We start from the raw sequence: 25,728 nt of genomic DNA on the forward strand, positions 1-25,728 counted from the left end.
GGCTGAAGCTCAGGCAGCCTCATGGCCAGCATTGGCAGCACAAGAGGCATGATGGAGGTGTTGCCTTCCCCTGATCGCCGGGTCACCTCCCGCAGAGGGAGGCCAGAGGCAGCAGCAGCAAGGGGGTGATGGGCATAGTGCCTTCCCCTGATTGGCCGGTCACCTCCTGCAGAGGGAGGCCAGACTGCAGCTTAGGCCCGCTCCCCGTGGGTAGTGGGCCCAAGTTGTCAGTAGGACATCCCCTGAGGGCTCCCGGACTGTGAGACGGGGCAGGCCGGGCTGAGAGACACCCCCCTCCACCAGTGCACAAATTTTCATGCACTGGGCCTCTAGTTGGTTAATAAAATTATATAGGGTTCAGTGCTACAGTATATCATCTGTATATTGTATTGTGAGTTACCACTCCAAGTCAAGTTTTCCATTACCATTTATCACTTCTTTACCCTTTTCTACCTCCCACCATCCCCCACTCTCTTCCCTCTGGCAATCACCATACTGTTGTCTGTGTCCAGGAGTCTTTTTTTTTTCTTTGCTTAATTTCTTCACCCTTCTCACCCTGTCCCCAATCCCCTCCCCTCTGACAGGTGTCAGTCTGTTCTCTGTATCTGAACCTAGTGAAGTTTATTTTCTTCACTAGGTTCCACAAATAAGTGAAATCATATGGTACATGTCTTTCTCTGACCGGCTTATTTCACTTAGTATAATACTCTCTAGGTCCATCCATGCTGTTGCAAAAGGTAATATTTCCTTGTTTTTTACTGCTGAGTAGTAAGTAGTTCATTGTGTGAATGGACACAGCTTTTTTACCCATTCATCTACATAGAATTCAAGTGCCTGTACATTTTTTTGTTCTCTTGTTTTGTCTGCTTCGTTTCCCCTGGTTGCCATTATCACCTTATTCCTTGCCCAGCTATCCCTCTTAACTTTTGTATCTGCTAATTCATAAAAAGAAATATATTTCTCTATTTTTATCTTTCTCTTTTGAAAGATCTATTTTGGGGGATTTTTAAGGCTATGTAAGGATCAAGTGAAGTTTTGTTAACCCTTTGGGATTATAAAACAAATTTTAAATTCTGTAGTGATGATATGAGTGTACATGTTACTAAAAATCTTTAAATATGCATTTCTAGGATATTTGAGAGATATAATTTAAATGTATTTTTAGAATTTATTTTATTCAAATTATTATTAAATTTATCCATTAATTACTGGTAAAACCATCAGAATTTATATGCTGCATGAGATTTTGGTCATTGTGTTCCTTAGCTGTGTTTGACTTCTTAAAAAATTATTCACTGCTTTTTGTATTCCTCTGAAGATTTCATGTTATATATATGGACTACTAGTTTATGCTGAATTTCTTATCTGGGAGCCCTTTAACTCTGAAGTTCTCAGAATGCCTACTGTTGCATTTGTCTTCTAGAGTTCACGTTTACCCATTTAAAAAAAAAAAAAGTGAAAATGAGCAACCGACGGAAACGCGCTCCTCCAGTGAAAGTAGATGAAGAAAAGCAACAGCAGCTTCGTTGGAATATGCATGAGGACAGAAGGAATGAACCTGTCACCTTAACTGATGATGAGCATCCCTGCACAGCTTCAGAGTCCTCTTCTGCTCAGTGCATCATCATAGATGATAGCCTAAAGGAAGAAGTGGCTCACAGAGATAAAAAGAGATGTTCAGAGTCAGTGTGCATCTCAAAATCAATCAATAAAGAAGAGATTGGTGACAGTTTTTCCCCTTTGTCAGTAAAGCTGAATATTGTGATTTCTCCCTGTCACTTTGATAATTCTTGGAAAGCACTTCTAGGAGAATTCACTCTTCAGCTTCTTCCGGAACAGAGTTTAATTGAAAATTTTTCTGAAAGGAGTTTTACACTGGTCAGTTCAGAGTCAAGCAGTCAGTTCCTGATCTATGTTCATTCAGAATGCATAGATGTGGAGAAACAAGAAAAAGGACTCAACAAGCCAAGCAGTGTTTGTGACAAGGGTACCCGAGTGGAATCATCCTTCAGTGGTGAAATGTTAGAGGATTTGGGGTGGCTACAAAAGAAGAGAAGAATAAAACTTTACCACAAACCAGATGGAAATCACATTATTAAGGTACTCAATATCTGTGGTGTCTTTTTTTTTTAAATATATTTTATTGAATTTTTACAGAGAGGAAGGGAGAGGGATAGAGAGTCAGAAACATCAATGCGAGAGAAACATCGACCAGCTGCCTCCTGCACCCTCCCCACTGGGGATGTGCCCGCAACCAAGGTACATGCCCTTGACCGGAATAGAACCTGGGACCCTTGGCGTCCGCAGGCTGACGCTCTATCCACTGAGCCAAACCAGTTAGGGCTCTGTGGTGTCTTTAAAGATGCTTCTGCATTGGGCAGTCCTTTTTGACGTTATCTTACTAGGAAGGTCTGTTAAGCCAGCAATAACCTTTCATTAAGTTTCAAAGCACACTTTATTTTGGGCTTTCATAATAACTATTTTTTATACACACACACACACACACACACACACACACACATATTACGGCTGGTTATTTTCAGGCTGAACTTTTTCAAGGAGATCTTCCCAATTCCTCCTTTGCAGCTCTACTCTTAATGACTTGTTTTGGTCCTCGTTATCTCTCTTCCTTCAGCAATCCTTTAACCATTTCCCTGCTTGCCTTTTCAACTCTGATCTATTTTGCCTCTGGAATAGTATAATTTGAAATGCAAGTGGGATTCTGTTCTTTACTGCCTACAGAATTAAGTATAATCTGACATATAAGTCCTTCCTTTGATAGACCCTTGTCTGCTCCAGCTTTATCTTTTACCACTCTGCTTTTCATTTTGTCCCAGAAATTCCATATCGGTTTGTTTCCTGCACATTTCCTGCCATCTTTCCACATCTTTGCTTTTTAAAAGTTCCCTCTACCTGGGTTGTCCCCTTCCTCTTCTTTGATAATTCTTGGTCATTCTTTAATATTTAGCTCAGAGTTTACTTCATATAGGGAGAGCTTTTCTTAAACTCCATGGATGGTGTTAATGTGCCTTCCCCATCACACCTGATGCCTATGCTTAATTTTGCCTCTTTCACTTGTAGCATACTTACATTTTAGATCTTTCTCCCTCACTAGACTATAAAGTCTTTTATCTTTGCAGCCTAGTAAAATGCCTGATACTAAAGAGATTTTCAGTAAATAAATAAATAAATGTATTATTCATTTCAGGCTCTGCTACTCACTAGCCAAGTCACTATGTGAATCCTTTAAATGTTCTAATTGCAGCCTTTTTCTGTGTGAAATATAAACATTACCCATTCTTTCTTTAAAAAATAGATTTTTATTGATTTTTAGAGAGAGAGGGAGAGGGATAGAGAGAACATTGATGTGTGAGGTAAACATCAATCAGCTGCCTTGTGTGTGCCCTCTACTGGGGATCAAGCCCACAACCCAAGCCTGTACCTTGACTGGGAATCGAACCAGGGACCCCTTGGTTGATGAGTCAATGCTCAACCACTGAACCACACCAGTGGGCATTAATACCCATTCTTTTTACTTCATACAGTTGGGTTGAGAATCAGGTGAGATAATATAAGTAAATATACTTTCTAAACTTTGAAGCAGGTCAACATGCCTTCATGCTAAAACTTGAAGAAGTTCTAATATGTTGAATTTATCTTTGTTCATTTGAAAACTGTGTCTTATGTATTTCTCACATTAAAAAGCAGTTACGTTGTAGCCCTGTTTGTAGTTTCAGAACTGACAGTAGGAAATGAGAAAATTTAGAAGTGTTAAACTATAATTATTCCCTAGACAATGAATTTATGCAACCAAGCATTCTCTCTCTTTGTTGATTGTATCAAAATTGTGGCTCAATGATAACAAGTAAGAATTTATGGATTTGTATCTGTGTTCTGTCCACCTCCCTTACAATCCAAGTTTTGATCTATTCTGTGTTACTTGACCTTGATTTGTATAACTATTTAAGTATTTACTAGGTGTATCGGTTAATAATGCGGATTTTGTAATCAAAGAAAACACAATAATTTCAAGAGAAACATCAAAAGTGCTTTATTCAAAGTAATGTTCATCGCTAGCTACACATTTCCTCCATCTTTCAGTTAATTTGTGGATACCATCCCAATAGAACTTTTCTTGTTTTGAGGCAAACCATTCAGAGACCCAATTTTCCACTTCTTTGTATGTTTTGAAGTGCTGCTCAGAAAGTGCGTGTGCCATCGATCAGAACAAGTGGTAATCTGAAGGAGCAAGGTCTGGTGAATACAGCGGATGGGTTAATACTTCCCAGACAAGATCTTTTAACGTGTCTTTAACTGGTTTTGAAGTGTGTGATGGTGCATCATCATGAAGCAAAATTACCTTGCTGTGTCTTCTGGCACATTCTGGTCGTTTCACGATCAAAGCATGTTTCAAATTGATTATTTGTTGTTGGTAGCAATCAGTATTAACGGTTTCACCTGGTTTTAGAAGCTCATAATACACCACACCTTCCTGATCCCACCAAATGCAGAGCACTGTCTTCTTTCTGAAGTGATTTGGCCTTGCAGTCGATGTTGATGGTTGACCTGGATCAACCCATGATTTTGTGCATTTGGGATTCTCAAAATAAATCCACTTTTCATCACCAGTCACAATTCAATGCAAAAAAGACTTTCTTTCATGCCGTTGAAGCAACATTTTACTGATGACTTTTCGGTTTTCCATTTCTTTCGTTCAGTTGATGTGGCACCCATTTTCCTTCCTTTAAAATCTTTCCCATTGCTTGTAAACGATTAGAAACTGTTTGCTGAGCAACGTTTAATCTTTCTGCAAGTTGTTTTTGAGTTTGACATGCATCTTTATCCAATAATGCTTGTAATTGTTGGTCTTCAAACTTTTTTGGTTGACCTGGATGTTCTTTGTCTTTCACATCGATATCATTACTTTCAAAGCGTTTAAACCAGCGTTCACAAATATCTTGAGATGGAGCATGTTCACCATAAGCTTCCCGAAGTATTCAGCAGCACTTTTCTTCAAAATAAAGTAATGAATTAAAACTTCCTGCAAATGCTCTTTTCTTCTTCTTTTTTTTTTTTTTTGGCACGAAATTGGACATTTTTAAGCGTAAAAATATCTATGATGTTAACACCTTCAGAAAATTTGACAAAGGAAGTTTTGAAGCTTGTTGTCAATACAACAAAATAAAATACATATCAAATCGCGTATATATCAACATATGTGTAACTCCATCTATTGAAAAAAATCCGCATTATTAACCGCTATAGTAAGCAGTCTGTAAGTGAACACAAGCAGAGTAAAAATGTTAATGAAATGTAATCTTGGCCACCCCATTTCTGTATAATGCTGCGTTGGATTCTTGTTCTTTAGTGAAAGAACATGAGAATCTCAGTGATTAGGGAATCAGATCCAGGATAATAGAGGGGAGTGAAGGAAGCTGCACTTATCAGTATCTACCTTTAGGAAGTTTTAAAATTGTATCGTCTGGACTATCTCATATAGGCTTCTCTCCATTTTGCAAATAACATTTAGGTCAAAACAAATATATTTTGCTATTTATTTAGCTCCTAAATACCAGTGCCATTATTCAAATTAAAGTATTTTCGACTGTAAAGCTTCCTACTGCATTGCTTTACCAGAATCAAGGTATAAAACATAATCAAGTTCAGTTTCCTATACATTTAAATGTTTAACAGGGACTATTAACAAGGACTCCCAAATCTAACTCCTGGCATGTGTGTCAGCATCTTTTGGGAGAATTTTCATTCTTAGCCAACTTCACCGATTACTCTGATGCTCATCAAGGTTGGAAATCATTGACTTGCTAGGTAGAATTGGTGTTCTCATCACATCTTCCCAGGTTTGGATCAAGTTAGGGAAGTATTTTTTCCTAGCAACTTGAAGGATGCACCACATATAGTAAGCATTGCATTTGTAGAATGAATTTGTTACTGAAAGTGAAAATAGATGAGGGAGATTTGATAGATAGATATTTGGTGTTTGTGAGACAAGTACAGTAAAAATGATGATAGTAAAAAAAAATGTTTTTTTTAATATCTTCATAAAGAGTGGCATAGTACAATTTAAAATATTTCTGTTGATTCTTTGTAGGTTGGAATTTATCTTTTGGAAGACGGCCTAGCAAAACTAGACTTTTTGAGTGATGCAAATTCAAGAATGAAAAAGTTCAATCAACTCATGAAGAAAGTGATGGAAAAGTTATACAATTTTATTATTCCAGGTAATTTTTAAAGTAAGCTTAAAAATTGCTGTTACTTAAGAGTTGTGGTTCCCCCCGCCACACTCCTGTACATAACAACCAGAAAATACAACTAATAGAACCATAATAAAAATTAAACAACCTCCATAAAATCTCTGACAAAATTATACTTTTATAATTTTACTAATATAATTTGTGTCCTTATTTACTTTTTACTGTGCTTAGCTTATAGTAAATTTTTTTTTCATGTTATAGTAGGCACAAATTTTCCACATGGCAGTTGTGTCCAAAAATGAATCTGATATTCTTACAAATTTGTATTATTGACTTACATACTTACCTCCTGATTGGCTACAGGTGCTACCAAATGCCTTTTTTTAGCTAAGATAGACAGTGGGAACTCTTGCCTTATTAGACATAGAGACATTATGTCTCATGTGGATATTTTTATATGAATATATAAAAGTGAAATAAATTTTCCTTCTATAAACTGCAAAAGGTATTTACATTCAGTTCCTCAGATGTTTATTAAATATCTACAATGGGCAAAGCATTTGCCAGCTCTAAGGAGCTATAAAAACAAAAGGCAGGCTTTGCCTCAAAGAACATTACAGTTCACTGTAGAAGGGACAAATACACATATGTACATGGTTGCACTACCTGACAGAATGCAATTCATTGCTCTATCCAGAGTATAAGGGTATTGCATGAACACAGAGGAGAACATCATTCTAACCATGGGAGAAAAAAACATGCCATGGTAAAAGTAGCACCTGAACCACCTTGAAGGATGGATGGGTAGATTTTTGATTCATGAAGAATTAAGGGTAGGGCCCTCCAGTGACAAAACACACTGATTAAATCCTCAGAGTTGAGAGAGTGCATGGTGTGTCTTTGAAATAAGAATTGCTTGTAACTATAAAAGGTAAATCGGGTTGTTTTGAGCACCTTGTTATTGGATATACAGATGTGTTGGAAGAGGATGAGGAAGATTCAGAGAGTGAGCCAGAGGGACAGGACATTGATGAGCTCTATCACTTTGTGAAGCAAACACATCAGCAAGAAACACAATCCATTCAAGTGGATGTCCAGCATCCTGCATTGACTCCTGTGTTGAGACCTTACCAAAGAGAGGCTGTCAATTGGATGCTACAACAAGAGCATTTCAGAAGTACTCCCGTTAGTGGCAAGTATAAGATGCTTCCAGAAAGGCAAATTGATAAGAGGGATTATAAGAGAGAGAGAGTGTGTGTTGGTTGGGGGGGGGGGGGGGGGAATATTAAATCATATTGAAAAGATAGGATAGAATGCGTGTTACTATGAACAAAATTATTTTCTAAGACATGCCTCAAAATTGAAGTTAGGGAAATTCATTCATGGGTAGGAGTTGATTATATGTATTAGTTTTCTTTTCCTGTTAGTCCTCTGTTATATGCTATACTTTGTTTTTCTGTCTTATCACTTGCTTATATGAAAAATAGTTGTGCCCAAAGCAAAGGAAGCTAAAAAATAGTATTTGAAGAAAAGAGTAAAAGAAATCCTAGCCTTTTTCCCATGTGTATGTGGCTTACCAGGTTATCCTGTTTGTTAACTTATTTTTAATGTCATTATCTGGCAGAAAAGAAAACAAACAAAAACTTATTTTTATGGTTATATTTTTCTTTAGAAAATGCCCTGCACTTCTTATGGCGAGAGATTGTTACATCTGAGGGTTTGAAACTCTACTACAACCCATACACAGGCTGGTATGGCAAAACTTTTATTTATGTGTGTGATATTGAAAATAAATATTATGAAACCTATATGAGTTTGGTAATATATATCTTGAGCTTTAGCAGTACCTCAAGAAGGAATACTAAGTTAAAGTCTCATTAGTCATTTTTATAGATAAGATAGACATAGAATTAATAGCACTTGTCATTTTTCAGTAAATGAATGTTATACAAGAGACTTAAGATGCTTAGTCATTGATATTTAAAGAGATTATAATTGCCCTAACCGGTTTGGCTCAGTGGATAGAGCGTCGGCCTGTGGACTCAAGGGTCCCAGGTTCAATTCCGGTCAAGGGCATGTACCTTGGTTGCGGGCACATCCCCAGTAGGGAATGTGCAGGAGGCAGCTGATCGATGACTCTCTCTCTCATCGATGTTTCTAACTCTCTATCCCTCTCTCTTCCTCTCTGTAAAAAATCAATAAAATATATATTTAAAAAAATAAATAAAGAGATTATAAGTCTAAGAAAATATCTCATCCAATTATGGGTCAGTATTTATATTTTTCATTAAATTTTTCAAAGTCTATTATAAAAATTACAGGAATCCTTAAATATGATTAGTGAGTCAGTAGTTATTGCCCTTCTTATTTTTTTTATTTCCAAATTCATAAAGGTCTCAAAGAAGGCAGACATGCTTCCTTTTATTTTAGAAGAGAAAAAATGATGGCTGTTTACCAAGACCACTCTTGTTTCTGCAGTCTTAGTTGTCAGCTCAGGCAGTTTTTGAATGTCACAGTCTTATATTCTAGAAATAGGGATTTGAATTTTTTCACCCTAAAATGTAGTTTTAAAAGTTAGACTTTATGCATTTCTTCTAGTTCTCTTTAGGAACAGTATAATTTTAATTGTATTCCTATGGTGTATTTTTCTTGTTTCTTCTCTGTTAGCATCATCCGTGAGTACCCAAGTGCTGGGCCACAGTTGTTTGGTGGAATCTTAGCAGATGAGATGGGTCTCGGAAAGACGGTGGAGGTTTTGGCTCTGATTCTGACACACATTCGACAGGATGTCAAACAAGATGCTCTGACTCTTCCTGAGGTAGGAGTACTGTAGGGCTTGGGAAAGCAGGGGACATATGTTCTCATAAATCATCATAGGTCGAAGATTTGCTTGGTACTTAAGTCAACCCTTACAATTTAGGCTGCAGCTGATGACTTATATTAGCTATTAGTTACCTTCAAGTGGACACAGAGAATGGGATGTTTCTGCCCTGGCAGGGTTGTCTTAAGTGATGTTGGCCAACTAGGAAGGGGGATATTCTCTCACCAGACTTGCTTTTAGTTGGCAGAGAAATGCCCTTAGGAAAATATATTACTTCCTCAAACGTTTTGTCACTATTACAAGTCTCCATAGTACCACTAAATATTTTTGAGAACTGTTTCTTTTTAAATTGCACAAATATCAGATATGTAAATAAAAATGTAATAATGAGAACTTTTTAAAGGATACATAGCTTATTAATTAGAGCGCTAGATGAAATAAACTGGAAATCCTTGTTCCAAAATATATAATTGTGTATCAAAATGTAAATTTTAGAGTTTTAAAACTGTTCCACTGAGGAAATAGAGTTCATATTTTTCCCTAATTAAATCTAAAATTAAATTTGCTGAAATGAGCCCACTAATTAAGGATATAACTGTAATTAGCTGTAAGACCCACAACCATGCTCACAAACTTAGTGATAATATGATATTTTGATAGGGTCTGATTTGCAATGTTAGGCCTTCAGGTTTGAGTAGACAGTAGAAAATAGCTATTTCCTTTGTAGAAAAATAGATTGGAATATGCAGTTTTAAGTATCAGTAATTTCTTTTTGGCATTTTCTTCTCATTAGATATTTTAATTCTAAGTTATTTTTAGTATTAGTATAAGTTAAATGGGTTAATTCTGTATTTAAACAAGCCTTAAAAAGTTAATTGCAGCCCTAGCCGGTTTGGCTCATTGGATAGAGTGTTGGCCTTTGGACTGAAGGGTCCTGGGTTCAGTTCCGGTCAAGGGCACAGGTCCGGGTTGCGGGATTGGTCCCTGGTAGGGGGCCTGCAGGAGGCAACCAATCAATGATTCTCTCTCATCATTGATGTTTCTATCTCTCTTTCCCTCTCCCTTCCTCTCTGAAATCAATAAAAATATAATAATAATAAAAAGTTAATTGCAGAAGTCCCACACTTAATATTTAGATAATTTAAGGTAATACATAATTTGCACAGTTTGTAAAAGTGATAGCTAGCTGTAAGCCCTGAAACAAAAAAATGTTTGTAGGTATGAATAGCACATTTAGCCTTTTTATAACTTTTTACAACTCTTTTGCATCTCCTTAATAGAAGGAAGGTTAATTTTAATAAGCAACTCAGAATTCTGAAAGCAAAACCCTATGTGACTACTGAATGTTGTTTATATCAGGGAAAAGTGGTCAACTATTTCATTCCATCACATTCTGGAGGACAAGTAAAAAACACAGAAACTCAGATTATGGAAATTGAACCAAAAGAAAAAGTTCAGTGCCCCCGTAAGTATGAAATCTCTCAAAGAAAATATCTTTTTACAGTTTTCTGTTGTAGCTCTTGTAATCCTCTTATGGAGATATCTTGTCATTGTACGAATAATTGTGTTTATGGTTGTTTATACTGTGAATAAATAGGTTTAATTATAAGTCAGAGTATCCTAACAAAATAAATTCTTGTTTTTTTTTTTAACTTGGTCCAGGTAGTTCTTGCTCAATATTATATTTAAATTTTTTTAGCTTACAATTTAAACCAGGCTTTGTTTATTCTCAAGCATAGCTACCTCAATTTCTGCTAACAAATGAATGTTTCTCTTACTCATAATAGCATACATAGATAATTGTGAGAGGGTCTTTAAAATAATTTTAAGTGATACTTGCTTTGTAAGAATAATAAACTCACAAATAATGCTTTCTTAAATTATATCCATTACAGTAATTATTAATGTGTTGAGATAAATTTTTATTATATAGTCTTCAAAATGACAATATAGAGACAACATACCTTCAGTAAATATTTGCTTTATTTTTGATTAACTTGTTTCTCAATGCACATTAAAATGAACTGATTTTTATTTTCTTTTAATTTTAATTATTTTGACTGAGTTAGCATATCCTTTTACATTTAGCTACACGTGTGATGATCCTGACAGCTGTGAAAGAAATGAATGGAAAAAAGGGAGTTTCCATCCTTTCCATCTATAAGTATGTCAGTTCTATATATAGATATGATGTTCATCGCAACAAGAGTCTTCTGAAACGGATGCTGAAATGTTTAATTTTCGAAGGTCTTGTGAAACAGATCAAAGGCCATGGTTTTTCTGGGACTTTTACATTGGGGAAGAATTACAAGGAAGAGGATATATATGATAAAACCAAAAAGCAGGTAACAGAGCACTTACTAAGTAGCTATATGTGATGCCTCACAGAATGTACTGATGGATCCCACCTTGACACTGAAGCTTTTACCATCTGAAGATAAATAACAGCCTGGTTAGGAACATCACTTATGGCTATGACTTATGTTTTTTCTACTTCCTGAATATATGTTCCATCAGAATAGAAACTTTATTTTGGTTACCATTAAACCCTGCTTGGCCTATAAGCAAGTATTCAAGTATTTATTGCATGAATTATAAAATTAGTTGGTTAAGCATATTATAAAGTTTAACTTCTCTATTCTTATACTGTTGCCAGCAGTTTAAAAGTTCCATATATTAAAAATGTTGATACCTTATATTTGCATAGCTCTTTATATACATTTTGAATCTTTTATATAGTCTTTCTTTTCCCATGTTCATCATCTTATAAAATGTTTGCATTTTGTTATAAAACTGCTTCTTTGGGGCTACTAATTTCAATTTGCTTTTAAGAAAATAGTTACGAATTTGTAAACATAAATCGAGGAAAGACTAATGACAGCAAGTCCAACTGTGGAGCTCCCAGCTTGGCTACTGTGAAAAACACAGATAAATAAGTTCATTTCCTCAAGTAGGGAGTCTCAACAGTTTTTCCCCAGCCAGGGTAGAAGACTACAATGAACTCCTGGCTTTTACTAATTCTTCTATCACCAAAACAAGAAAATCTCCTTCAATTGATACCATTCATTCCGTGTTAAGTGTCCCAACTCCTCTGTTCAACCTTGGCTCTGACCTCCCTTCAAGGAAGCTGTTGCTGGCACCTGCCTTCTCATCACAGCCCCTCTCAGTACAGCCCTCTTACACATTCCTGTAGCATCATCGTCTTACTGTTCTCTCTTTCCAACATACCCCTTTGAAAGCAGGGGCTAAATATTCCTCAAAGTATATCCCCAACATCAAACAGAATTGACATTCAATAAATAATTGCAGGAGGGAACACAAGTAGAAAGGAGAAAGAAAGAAGGGCGTCGTTTGCTAATTGCAGTAACTAGTAAGTTAACTTCTCACTTTCTTTAAATGCTATATTTTAGTACTTGTAATTTTTATAATCGCCCTCATTTATATATTTATGTATTATAAACTACTAGTCTTTTATTGATTTAGGCAGACTATAAATTACAAGAGGTTAATACCAAAGTATGAGTAGCTCCTTTTATCTTTCTAATTTTTATTTTCTCCATATCTTACTTATACAGTATGCCTTCTTTTTAGACCTGCAGACTATGGGGAGGCTTTTTAGAAAGGGCAAATTGAAAGTCACTGATCAGGAGTAATTCTCTTCAGGAAAAACAGTAGCAGGATTTTTATGTAAAGCCCATCAACAAAGTTGGAAATTTAATTTCAGAAATGTAGCTTGTTGAAATAAATTAATGTTTTTCATAGGCAGTATGGAGTCCGAGGAAAATTCAGAAAGAATCCAGAAAGTCATTGAGCAAGGACACAGATTCTGAATACTTGCCATCAAACACCTCTGATGATGATGATGATCCTTACTATTATTACTATAAGCCCAGGAGAAATCGTAGTAAAATGAGAAAAAAGCCTGTTCCATCCACAAAAAAGGAACAAAGTCAACCTGACATCAATCTCAGTTTACAAGATCATGACCCAGCGACCAGTGACTCTGGAATCACTGATGTTACCACATCCACAAGTACCTGTGTCTTTGAAGTCCAGCAAGAAGATGCAGCAGAGACCCAAGCTGAATCTCTAAACCCTGCTGGTGGTGATGTGCCACATTCTAATATTATGAGTCCCTATAATTCGTCTGATTATCGCTTTGAGTGCATATGTGGTGAACTTGACCATATCGACCGTAAGCCTCGTGTTCAGTGCCTAAAATGCCACCTGTGGCAACATGCAAAATGTGTGAATTATGAAGAGAAGAATCTGAAGATTAAGCCTTTCTATTGCCCCCACTGCCTTGTTGCAATGGAGCCAGTATCAACTAGAGCAACTCTGATCATCTCACCCAGTTCCATATGTCATCAGTGGGTGGATGAAATCAATAGGCATGTGAGATCATCATCTCTTCGAGTCTTGGTAAGGCGATTTGGGCTCCTTAAAGGGATAGAAAAGTGTAAATTTTGCTTCTTTATGATAGTTTTTATAATTTTTGTCACTTAGTTGTTTATCCAAAAAATAACGTAATGAGATAATAGTAAATCAGAACTTGAGGAGGAAATTGAGGTCATTAAATAGAATGGTAGACTATTTTTTTCTCACATTAGAAGTTAAGAAGTTAAAGAATTTGAGTAGAAAGATATGAAAGCTTTTGAACAAATTCTTTATCATGTAAATGAAAGTCTTTATATAAGCATTTATACCCAGAGAGGAATGCAGTTCAAAAACAGCATTGTATGATAGTAGCTACTTGTCTGACCCACCACTTCATAGCTCCAGAATCATCCTCTGAAGCCTCAGTTACCTTATCTATAAAGTAAGAATTTACTCATTTACCAAATATTTATCGAGCACCTATTTTATGCCAGGAATTGTGCTAAGTTCTGAAAATAGTATCTCCTCACAGACTTACTGGGAAGATAATTTGATAAAGTGCTGACATGTAGTGTGTGTTCATTCAGTGTCATTGTTTACTAATGTTAATGTTCTTTTTCACTCAGTGCTTCTTCCCATTCAAATGTTATTGTAGGTTTTCTGTATTTCAGCCACTTTCATAGGCATGGAGAGAGTAATAAGCAAAATGCCATCTTTGTGATTGAACAGCTCTGTTCTGTGGGGTAAACAGACCTTAGTTTGAATCTTGGCTCTACCAGTTTATTTTTGTTTATTTTTTTGTTAATCCTCACCCGAGGATATTTTTTTTCTATTGATTTTTTTATATACTTTTTATTTTATTTATTTTTTATTTTTTATTTTTTTTTAATTTTCTTTATTAAGGTATTACATATGTGTCCTTCACCCCCCATTACCTCCACCCATCCCCCCAGCTCATGCCCTCACCCCCTTAGTGTCTGTGTTCATTGGTTATGCTTATATGCATGCATACAAGTCCTTTGGTTGATCTCTCCCCCTCCCCCCCACCCTCCCCTGCCTTCCCTCTGAGTTTTGATTTTTAGACAGAGTGGAACAGAGCGGGAGAGACAGAGAGAGAAAAAAAATCAATGTGAGAGAGACACATCGATTGATTGCCTCCCACATGTGCCCCAACTGGAATGGGCATCGAGCTTGCAACCGAGGTTTGTGCCCTTGACCGGAATTGAACCCAAGACACTTCAATCCAGGGAGGCCCGACACTAACCACTGAGCAAACAGACTAGGGCTTGGCTCTCCCAGTTTTGAGCAAGTTACTTCATGTTTCTTACATGTGCGATAGGAATGATAACAGCCTCTAACAGGATTGTTGTTGAAAGTAGATAAAGCTTAGCACAGTGTCTGAAATATAAAAAGCATTCAGTAAGTAATAGCCCTTACTTTCCTAGTTTTTTGTATCATTGTGCTTTTTTGCAAATGTTGTTGATTCCATCTGCCTACCTACCTATATGTCATGTCCTTTTCTCCTGTCCTTCCCCTTGAGAACTCCTAAATGTTCTTCAAGATCCACCTAAACTTTTAACTCCTCTCTGAATTTACCTTTCCAGCCGTGGAGTTGGTCCTTCCACTGTGATGCTATTACATTTACTTCTGTTACAGTTCTTTCACTTTGCTCCTATTATTAGTCTTCCACACTAAAATGTGTCTTTCTCTTGACAGGTATGGAAGGTATCTCAAAGCATGGTTGGTGCCAAACATGGAGAAAGGGCTCTGTAAGGGATACGTAAATGATTATTTCAATGACCTTTGAAGAGCTTTTCTGCAATGAACTGTCTGTGCTGGTTATTTCCTAGGTATATCAAGGAGTGAAGAAAGATGGCTTTTTACAGCCTCATTTTTTGGCAGAACAGGATATAGTTATCATTACCTATGATGTCCTTCGTTCAGAGCTAAATTATGTAGATATCCCACACAGCAATAGTGAGGATGGACGTCGCTTACGGAACCAGAAGCGCTATATGGCTATTCCAAGCCCCCTGGTAGCTGTGGAATGGTGGAGGATCTGCCTTGATGAAGCTCAGATGGTTGAATGTCCTGCTGTAAAAGTGAGAGTTTCTGCAGATTTTTTGAGAGCTGAGGAAGAGATGGGGACAGGGGAAGGGGTTGGGAGAAGCTGTCCATAGAAAATTTAAATGTAATTAATTAACCACAGTGTTGATATTAGCCAGAAATTTGCTGTTAAATACTCTTATGTTTGTTTTTATGCTGTGAACTGCATAACCCTTAGGAATTTTTCAGTACTCTGAATCATTGCTCTGTCTGCAGTGCCCATGTATATTTGAATAAGATGGCAGTTTATGTGTGATGAGGATAAACTGTATTTAGAGACTTTTGTAAGCATTTCTGCTAAGTGGAAAGCTTATCATATAGGCTCTGATAGCTTTGTACCAAAGTTGACTTTGGTAGTTTTTTATCAGAGAGACCAGATGGCAATGGAAATGCTACTTTAGAAGATAGAATTTTGATTCATCCTTTGTCACATGTCTTTATTCCTGTCTTTGGCCAACCTGTAACCTGAATTTTTGAATCACATCTCTTAGTACAGTGATTCACTGCAGGATGGGGTGAGGATGTATCAGTCATTCAGGGAGCCTTTTCATTCTACATATAATTGAACTACCCTTCCTTTGGGGGGGCGTGGAGGGGGACACGTGGCATCCTGCTAATGAGAACCACTATATTATAAGTTGGCCCATTGAATAGGACAGTCAACATGGAATATGGTAACTACTAAATAGAAGCAAGTGCCTCTGACCCAAAGTGTAGATTTCCATGGGCTGTTTTCATGAGTCAACATTCCTGACTTCTGCATTTTTCCTGTGGTTATTTTTTCTTTTCTTTTTTATTCCATATTTCTCTCTCATCAGGCTGCAGAAATGGCTCAGCGCTTGAGTGGGATTAATCGCTGGTGCATCAGTGGTACTCCAGTACAGAGAGGACTGGAGGGTAATATATGGTTTTCTCACATACTGCATGTATTTGAAAAGCTTAATTTTTGAAGAGAAAGTATTGTTCTTTTAACCTTTGCTGAAATCCTTACTTAAGTGATTATATATGTATTTATATTTGACTCCTGTAGTTATAAGCATTTATCTTTTTTAATGGAATTGGGTAATTTTTGATTATAGACATGAGGACAGATATATAGTGAGTATTCCCATTGTACTAAGTTGAGCAGTCATTGCTCATGCCTGCACAGTGGAGATAAGGTCCAAATTGAACTCAAAGTTCCAAAGTAGTAGATAGAAAACACAAAGAACCCGATGAGAGAGAATTCATTTTAATTGGCTGTATCTATAAATATAGGACCATAATTTTTATTGCCTGAATTCATTATAATTTTACTAATTGTAAAAGTAATAAAATATTAATAGCTGTATAATATCACACCATGTGGTTATGCCATTATCCCTTCAACTGTTTCTCCTCTTGGACATTTAGCTTGTGTCTAGTTCTCCTCTCTCTCCCCCCACACAGTAGAACTCATGCTTCTACTACATACTCATTTATGTAACTTAGTTTTTCCAAAGAGCAGACGTTGCATTTTTAAAACTTTTATTCAAGTTGTGAATATTTAAAACTAAAAGTTTAAAGTTGTTCTACATAAGAAGTTCCCTAAAAGCTGTCATTAAAATGTTGTTAAATTGTAAAATATAAATATTCTTGGAGTCCTGTGGCAAATATTCATCCTCAAAACTTATCTCACTGAAAATTCAAGTTATTGTATATTGTTTGTTTTCATCAAGACAACTTATCACTTTGCTAAAATAAAAATAACAACATTCATTATTGTGACCTAAAAACAGTCTGCTTTCTGATAATTGTTTTTAGGAAGAAAAACATCATCTAGGGAGATTTTATAAGTACATACTTAAATATTTGTATAATTTTAGTAAGTTATATTAAAGTATATATTTATAGAATAATATCAGGATAACTAAAGGGCCAGATTTAGTGGTCTGCGCTTACATTTGGAAACTGCCCAAATTGTAGCTATTTAGTTCTTACTAAGATCTCATTCATCTCAAAAGTTAGCTGAGAGGTACTAAAAAAAGAAAAAGACTCTCAGAGTTACTTTTTTCTGATTTTAATGTTAAAAGAGTATAAGCAAAAATTCCTGTTTTCTGGGTAGGTTACTTTAGATATGTGAGGTGTTGGCAGATGTTTTGAGCGCTTGTCACCATTCAGGTTCATTAAGGAGTAAATGACATATAGTAAACCTGTAAATATTTAACATGTAAAATTTGGGAATTTTAAATATATGTATATACCCATGAATCTATTTTCACAGTCAAGAAAATCACACCCAAAAGTTTCTTCCTGCCCAAGTTACCTAAAGAAAGTTTTCCAAAACTTTCTGGAATTTTAGGGTTTTTTTCCTTCCTCTTTTCTTCCTTTCTTTGATTTATTTAAAACTCTGATTCTTGTTGTAGTTGTTACAGTGGGAGTGTTAGCCTGCCATGATTTACTATGTTGTATTTGAAAGTGGAAGTCTCATTTGTTTTTTTGTGTGTGTTAGACCAGCATTTTTCAACCTTTGCTTCATTGACATTTTGGGCCAGATAATTCTTTTTCGTTAGCAGCTGTCCTCTGCATTTAAGGATATTTAGCTTCTACCCACTAGCTTCTGGTAATACTCCTGCAGTTGTGACACCCACAATTTGGGCAGTTTCTAACAACTGCAATGAAGAAATACAGAAGCAGTTATTCTCAGCGTGCTCTGTTCTTTTTGTCTTTTTAGATCTTTTCGGGCTAGTGGTCTTTCTTGGTGTTGAACCTTTCTGTGTCAAGCACTGGTGGGTTCGACTTCTCTACCACCCTTACTGCAGGAAGAATCCTCAGCCCCTCTACAGCTTTATTGCCAAGATTCTGTGGAGGTCTGCAAAGAAAGATGTGATTGACCAAGTCAGTACAATAAGTTTTTATTAATTAAGGGTATTAAAAGGAAAAAAAAAGAGATGGAATGAACAGTTAAATTTCCAGGTGAAATTTTTTTTCTCTCTCTCTCTCTCTACAGATTCAGATACCTCCTCAGACAGAAGAAACCCACTGGCTCCACTTTTCTCCAGTGGAAAGACATTTCTATCACCGTCAGCATGAGGTGTGCTGCCAGGATGCCGTAGTCAAACTCAGGAAGATTTCTGACTGGGCTCTGAAGCTCAGCAGCCTGGACCGAAGGACTGTCACCTCCATCCTGTACCCACTGCTGAGGCTCCGGCAGGCCTGCTGCCACCCACAGGCCGTTCGCGGAGAGTTCCTGCCACTCCAAAAAAGGTTTCATCATCAGTTTCCTCCCATTACAACTGAGAATTTATATATATAAAAGCCTAAGCGATCCTTCGACCGATAGCTATGACGCACACTGACCACTAGGGGGCAGACACTCAACGCACAGGCATGGAAACATGGAACAGATTGATGAATCTCACAGGGAAGGGGGGAGGGGACGGGAAGGGAGAGATTAACCAAAGATCTTATATGCATACTAGAGGCCCGGTACACGTATTCATGCACCAGTGGGGTCCCTCTGCCTGGCCTGCGGGGATGGGACCAAAACCGGCTCTCTGACATCCCACTAGGGGTCCTGGGTTGCGAGAGGTCACAGGCCGAGGGATCCCACCAGTGCACGAATCCATGCACTGGGCCTCTAGTCTATATATATAAAAGCCTAAGCAACCTAACGATCGAATGACCAGTCACTATGACATACACTGACCACCGGGCACCAGACACAGGGCTCATGGCTGGCAAGCACCACTGCAGTGGCACAAGCCTCTCCCGATCGGGACTGACTGGGTGTGAGCCCGCAGCAGGCACAGTGGGACCGGGATGAGCAGGAGCGACAGGTGGCCTTAGACTGCCAGTTTCAGCTGATCCCCGCAGGCCATGCCGTAGGGACCCCACCGGTACACGAATCCATGCACCGGGCCTCTGGTATAGTAATAATACACAATATTTAAGCAATTAGCTTCCTAGCCCGCAGTTTCATGTCCTTATCACTGAGCTGTCAATTATTTTAGCAGGGTGGTTATTTTCTTTGGTATGAAACTTCATTTGTGGAAGAGAATCACACCTTCAAATTATTTTTATGATTTTTAACATCTCTTTTCAAATTAGGACTCTTGTGGAGAGTTTTGTTGTTTTGTTTTTGCTTCACTCCAGATATAAAAGGTATTTGTTTTTATATTTTTTTAGTTTATAGAGTTGGGTACTATCTCTAGTTTCAGGCATCTTCTGCGGGTCTTTTAATGTATCCCCACGGATAAGTGGGAACAACTGTAATTAAGTTAAAAGTGATAGTGATAAAAATGGAGGTGAAGAGAGATGCTGAAGATTTCACAAAGACTCTGTAAGCGTCTGATGATCTTAGGCGATATGATAATACTCTCGCTTAGGATTTTCTTTCACGTTCTAAGCAGTCTGCCTCTTCTTGTAGCACCATGACAATGGAAGAGCTTCTGACATCACTGCAGAAGAAATGTGGAACTGAATGTGAAGAAGCACATCGGCAACTCGTTTGTGCTCTCAATGGCTTAGCAGGCATCCACATCATTAAAGGTAGAAGGTGATTGCTTTGTTATCTCTCACTCTTCTTCATGATAACTTTCCTCTCTGTCTGAACTCAAGTGTTACCTTTTTGCAACTTGAATGAATCATTGAGTGTTCTTTTCAATAACTACTTCAATCTATTATTGCATTTGTAATACAATAAGAAATTATATAGTTTTGTAGCCTTTATAATAAACTGTAGTGATGCTTAGGGCCTTTCTAGTAGTAATGAGGAAAGTACTGATAGAAACGTAGCCTTTTAAAAGTTACTTTTAAAACCTCCTCTAATAACTTTAGTTTAGAAAATTTTATTTAATTCTCCCCAAAACTAAATAAAATATAGTCCTTAAAGGCATTTAAGTATTTCATAATGATGAAATAATATATAGTTTTAAGTAGTTGGAAAATTTTTATTTCTACATTCCTCACAAAATCTGTGAAGTTAACTAACTCATTATTATAGTTTTAGAGCTGGAAAGATATTTAGAGTTAGAAAGGCATTTCATGGTAAATTTCAGTTCCTTCAACCTTCCCATCCCACAAAGATTTCCAATCCATTAGTCTACTTGGGTATATAGTCATGGAGAAAATTTATCATTATTCTCTTTTACCTTATAAGACTTTAAAAAAATCAGTTGCCCAGAAAAACTTGTGCTTTTGTGGAATACAAGGCAATGTTCTCAGCCTCTTTAAATGGAGTGGCCTGTCATTAGTTATTAATTCTTCAGCATAACAGAACCAGAACAGAAAGTGTCTCTTATAATCCTGGATACTTGGGTAGAGTTAGAAAGACTCACAGGTGCTAAGTAGAAGTAGCTCTAAGCAAGAACTGAAAAAGATGAGGCTTCTTATTTGCTATAGTTGTAGTCCTGAGAACTTGAGTATATTATTCAAGGTTTCTGAATCTGTTTCCTTGCCAACAAAGTATAGCTAATACCATGTGCCTTGAAGTATTGTTCTTAAGGTGCAGTGTGAAAGCACATTGAAAACTTTATACAAACATATAGGTAAGGAATGATGTTATTGATTATGGTAATATGAAGTGACCTCAAATTTTTACCTGCTCACAGTGCAAATTTTATTAATAACTAGTAATAGGAGAAAAGGACATATTATTACATACACTTGATAAACTAAGAATAACATATGTGCCTTTGTGAGCAAATCTTCCCTTTAGACATTCCCCAGGAAATATGCAGTTTAGCTAGCAAGTTTGGATTTTCTCTAATCACCCTCATCATCATTGCCATCTCAGTTGCTCAGTGTGCCTGTGATTATGTAGCACTCCAGGCTTCAGTCTAAAATCTAAAATGGTCTGTGCTTTATAATTCAAAGTGAACAACTAAGTCAGGAAACTTTTTCATAGAAATTATTTTCTAATTAAACTTTTGATTTATTTGACTTAGAAATAATCAGGCAAAAGTTGGAAAATTATATATTATATTTAATGCCAGTTTCTTTCAGTCCCAAATCAATGGAGTGGAATAATTATGACTATCACAGATAAAAATATGTGTGCTTGGTCTTTAAAATACATGATAATAAATATACTATTTAGATATTTTGGTCATCCTGGCCAGTATTGCTCAGTTGGTTGGAGCATCATCCCATACACCAAAAGATAGTGGGTTTTATTCCCTGTCAGGGTGCATGCCCAACTTGCAAGTTCTATCTCTGGTCAGGGTGTATGCAGGATACAACTGATCGATGTTTCTCTCTCATATCAATGTTTATCTCTATCTCTATCTCTCTCTCCCCCCTTCCTCTAAAGTCAGTAAAAATAAGTAAAAAAATAAGTTAAATAAAGTAAAATTAAATCCAGCATCATATCTGAAGAATGGTCATATTTCTACAACCATTTTATATTATACATAACAATTTCATGTATATATTTCATTTTTTCTTCATAATTAGCAATGATTGAGATATTTTCATCCCTATTTTGTATGAGAAAACTGGAATTCAGAAGACTTAGGTTTTTTCTCAAGATTATACCTAATAAGTAGCAGAGAATTTGCCCTGTATCTTTGAATTTCAAACCAAATATTTAATGTTTGTATTATATTACTTCTATTTCTTTATCAAATAGACGTTTATAAACCTCAGTATTATGCTATCTATAGTAGGTTGAACCTCACCATCAAAATTTCTAAAATGGAGTAGTTTATTACTTTTAGGTTGTCACAATATTAAAAATAACATTCAGATTTCACCTCTAGATTCTAAAACTGCATTTCTGATTTTATTCTACATTGTTATTACAGAACCTGAGACAGTTAATGAATTTCTTGACTTGTCCAATTTTTTAGTCTCCTTTTCAGATTTATTGTCTTCCTTTCCTTACTGTGAGGTTATATATGATATGAACATTGGGAAAAAGGTGTTTTCATCTGATCATTTCCAAAAACTAACACTCTGGCAAGATCAGCATATAGTTGGTTCCTGTGTAGCAAATACCATGTTGTGGCATTAGATGAGTACATCACTTCTCTCTTCAGATAGTTTCCACTGCATTCCCACTGTAGTTCTTGGTCTTCTGTGGATGGAAAGTATTGCTGATTCTTAAGAGAAATTCCTATCAGAAAGTCCATTAGTAAAGGATATGTCCAGTCTTAACTTAATTGTAATTATAAACTTATTGGGATGGATTTACTGCTTTTAGCTTCCATTGCTTAACTTCACAGTACTGTGTCAAACAATACACATCTTTTAAAGTAATATTATATATTAACTTAATTTAAAGTCTTCCAATATAGAGATCAGACAATGGAGATATAAAGTTTATTTCAAACTCCACAGGGATTATGATATGCAATGCATATTCTAAGTCCTCACTGATTATGGTATTAAAAACATGGTATTCTAATTTTGTACCATGTGTTTTCTGCACATACTTTTTGGAGAAAATTAGGTTGCCAATATTAAATGTAGTACACTTCATTTACTTGGAAATGTTACAGCCATCAAGTGGCAAGGAGTGGGTATTTCCAAATTTGACTTAAAATAGTTTAACTTATTGCATATTTTTGTGTCTTCCCGAGAAAGCGTCTTTTTTTAATAAGCATAAAAAATAGATATTATAGCCCTGGCTGGTTATGCTCAGTGGTTAGAGTGAACCAAAGGGTCTCGGGTTCAATTCCCAGTCATGAGTAAGTACGTAGGTTGCAGGTTCGATCCCTGACCCTGGACGGGGTCTTGTGTGGGAGGCAAGTAATCACTGTGTCTCTCTCACATCAGTGTTTTTCTCTCTCTCTCTCTCTGTCTCTCTCTCCTATTCCTCCTCCCTCCCTTCCACTCTCTAAAAAATCAATGGGAAAAAAATATCCTCTAGTGAGGACTTAAAAAAACAAACAAAAATAGATATAGTGAATAGTTCAAATTCAACTGCTTACATTATAAGTTAGTCATTACACCTCCTTTAAAAGCTATAGTAATTATGAAGGGAGAATTGACAAGTGAATTATTCTCTATAAATGATAGTGTAAATGCTAATAGAATCTCTATGTCTTTTGCAAAGCTTCACAAGAGTCTTCAAAACTAAAAAAGGTCTTGTGTTACTGTAGTTGAGTATTGCTCCTACATTACAACATGATTTTATTACTGTGAAAATAATCTTTGTTACCATAGTGAATAAAAATTGGCTGACTGCAAAGTAGTATGAAAATATATCTTTAGAAAGCTTTGTATTAGGTAACTGGTAGAACTCCATGTAAAGCAATGGTATAAAAGCAAGTGTTTTGCACAACAGTGTGACTACTTAATGCCACTGAACTGCACAGTTAAAAATGGTTGAAATGGTAAATTTTATGTTATGTATATTCTATAATAAAAATATATATTTATAGTTATATATAATTAGCATTAACAAAAAAGAAAAAGAACCAACAAAATTTACAAATTTGAGAGAGAGAAAGGGAGAGAGCAAACTCAGGCTCTGAACAAAATCCTAAATTTATGATATTAATAAAACTAAATTGAAATTTAAAAAAGCAAGTGTATGTGATGATCATGAAGTAAAAGCTTTTTTTCCCCTCAATAAACTAAAACTAGAACATTTTTATGCCATTTTTTGTATTTCATGATTTTGCCACTTTTAGATTTTTATTTTAATTGTATTTATAAATTACCAGTTTAAAGTTTTTCCCTAGGCAGCAAGTAAGATAGGTTTCATTATTCATGCCATTAAAAATGTTTCATCTCTCCTTTCATTGAGGTATCATCAAACTTTTTCTGAAAGAACCAGAAAATGAATATTTTAGGCTTTGTAAGCCATAGATCTGTTGCAATTGCTCAGCTATAGTGTTACAGCGCAAAAGCAGCCGTGAACAAATGAGTATGACTGAGATTCAATAAAACTTTATTCATGGGCCCTGAAATTTAATTTCACATAATTTTTTGAAAATATGTTTTTAATTGATTTTTAGAGAGAAGGGAGCGGGGAGGGATAGAGAGATGAAAACATCGATGAGATACCTGCTGCCTCCTGCATGTCTCCTACTGGGTATCGAGCCCACAACCCGGGCAGGTGCCCTGACCTAGAATCCAGCTGTGCCTGGAAACCACTGAGCATACCGGCTGGGCAATTTCACATAATTTTTACATCTCACCAAGTATTATTCTTTTGAATTGTTTTCAACTATTTGAAAATGTAAAACCATTCTTAGCTCATGGTTCCTATAAAAATACAAAGGTCAGGTATGACCCATGGACCATAGTTTGCCAACCTGTACTTTTAATACTTTTAAAATTATTTTATTTGAATGAGCTGCTAATTGTGAACAATATAAAACAGTATAGATCTCAGACTGATGGTGATTTGTCTAGACAGAAATGGAAAAAAGATCTCTTAAGTTTTTGAAATGTGGTTTTTAATTGCAACTTATTTTGGCCATCAAGAAGAACAATACCTATCACGAAAAGTATATTATTTTTCTGAGAAATATGTGTTGATTGGTCATAGCATTTTGAATATTTGTTTTTAAATACCTATAATCACCCCAAAGTTGTCCTAATTTCAAACATCATAATGACTACTAAATGGTACTCTCTAACTTCAATGAGAGGAAAATCATTTGTCTAAATTAGCAGTTAATCCAGTTTGTTTTTCAGTATAGTTTTAAACCATTGTAAGTACATTTGACTGGTTTTCTATTCTGTGAAATTAATACAAAAAAAAGACTGCATTACTTATGAAGCCATGTTGCAAAGACCCATCATCAGCTTTTCTACTGGTGCAATCATGCTAACACCCATTCAAATTCCTTTTTTTAAAAAAATAGTGAGTTTTAATGACTAAGTTATATTTTTACAGACATTTTTAAATATGGATATCATATTGGGAGCTAAATATGACTTTCTTATGTTTTAAATACGTTTTAATGCTTCAGGTGAGTATGCATTGGCAGCAGAACTGTACAGAGAGGTGTTGCGTTCATCTGAGGAACACAAGGGAAAACTCAAAACTGATTCACTTCAAGTAAGTAAAACTAAATAGTGTCAAATCAATATTTTATCTGTTCTTTTACAAAATAATTTTTCTGAATATTTAAGAAGATGAAGGGTAACAAGTGGACTTTGTCATAATCTTTGGGGATTAAGCTTGGGATTCAGTTATTTCAGTAAGCACCCAAGATGATTTGCATATACAGTTCTCCCTCAGAGTCCTCAGGGAATTGGTTCCAGGATCCATACACACACACACACACACACACC

At 36.1% G+C, this 25,728-nt stretch overlaps 1 protein-coding gene across 12 annotated transcripts in view; it reads left to right on the forward strand.

Moving 5' to 3' along the window:
- Nucleotides 1–25,728, forward strand: part of SHPRH (SNF2 histone linker PHD RING helicase) — a 66,747-nt gene that overhangs the window by 4,573 nt on the left and 36,446 nt on the right. For 10 of the 12 annotated variants that reach the window (XR_002828118.1, XR_002828120.1, XR_002828119.1 and 7 more), the window contains 14 exons: nucleotides 1,424–2,100; nucleotides 6,110–6,239; nucleotides 7,186–7,404; nucleotides 7,885–7,963; nucleotides 8,880–9,030; nucleotides 10,393–10,498; nucleotides 11,122–11,378; nucleotides 12,796–13,455; nucleotides 15,261–15,512; nucleotides 16,335–16,413; nucleotides 18,209–18,372; nucleotides 18,485–18,741; nucleotides 19,904–20,025; nucleotides 25,404–25,492. Coding sequence is in view for 8 of the 12 variants with exons in the window: in XM_023750163.1 (XP_023605931.1) it covers nucleotides 1,424–2,100; nucleotides 6,110–6,239; nucleotides 7,186–7,404; nucleotides 7,885–7,963; nucleotides 8,880–9,030; nucleotides 10,393–10,498; nucleotides 11,122–11,378; nucleotides 12,796–13,455; nucleotides 15,261–15,512; nucleotides 16,335–16,413; nucleotides 18,209–18,372; nucleotides 18,485–18,741; nucleotides 19,904–20,025; nucleotides 25,404–25,492 (3,242 nt within the window). In the remaining 4 variants the exon portion in view is untranslated. The remainder of the gene's footprint in view (nucleotides 1–1,423; nucleotides 2,101–6,109; nucleotides 6,240–7,185; nucleotides 7,405–7,884; nucleotides 7,964–8,879; nucleotides 9,031–10,392; nucleotides 10,499–11,121; nucleotides 11,379–12,795; nucleotides 13,456–15,260; nucleotides 15,513–16,334; nucleotides 16,414–18,208; nucleotides 18,373–18,484; nucleotides 18,742–19,903; nucleotides 20,026–25,403; nucleotides 25,493–25,728) is intronic. The other 2 variants (XM_023750166.1, XM_023750168.1) reach the window with 2 other exon arrangements.

The sequence above is a fragment of the Myotis lucifugus genome, unplaced genomic scaffold (assembly GCF_000147115.1).
Source record: "Myotis lucifugus unplaced genomic scaffold, Myoluc2.0 scaffold_11, whole genome shotgun sequence".
NCBI classification, from domain to species: Eukaryota; Metazoa; Chordata; class Mammalia; order Chiroptera; family Vespertilionidae; genus Myotis; species Myotis lucifugus.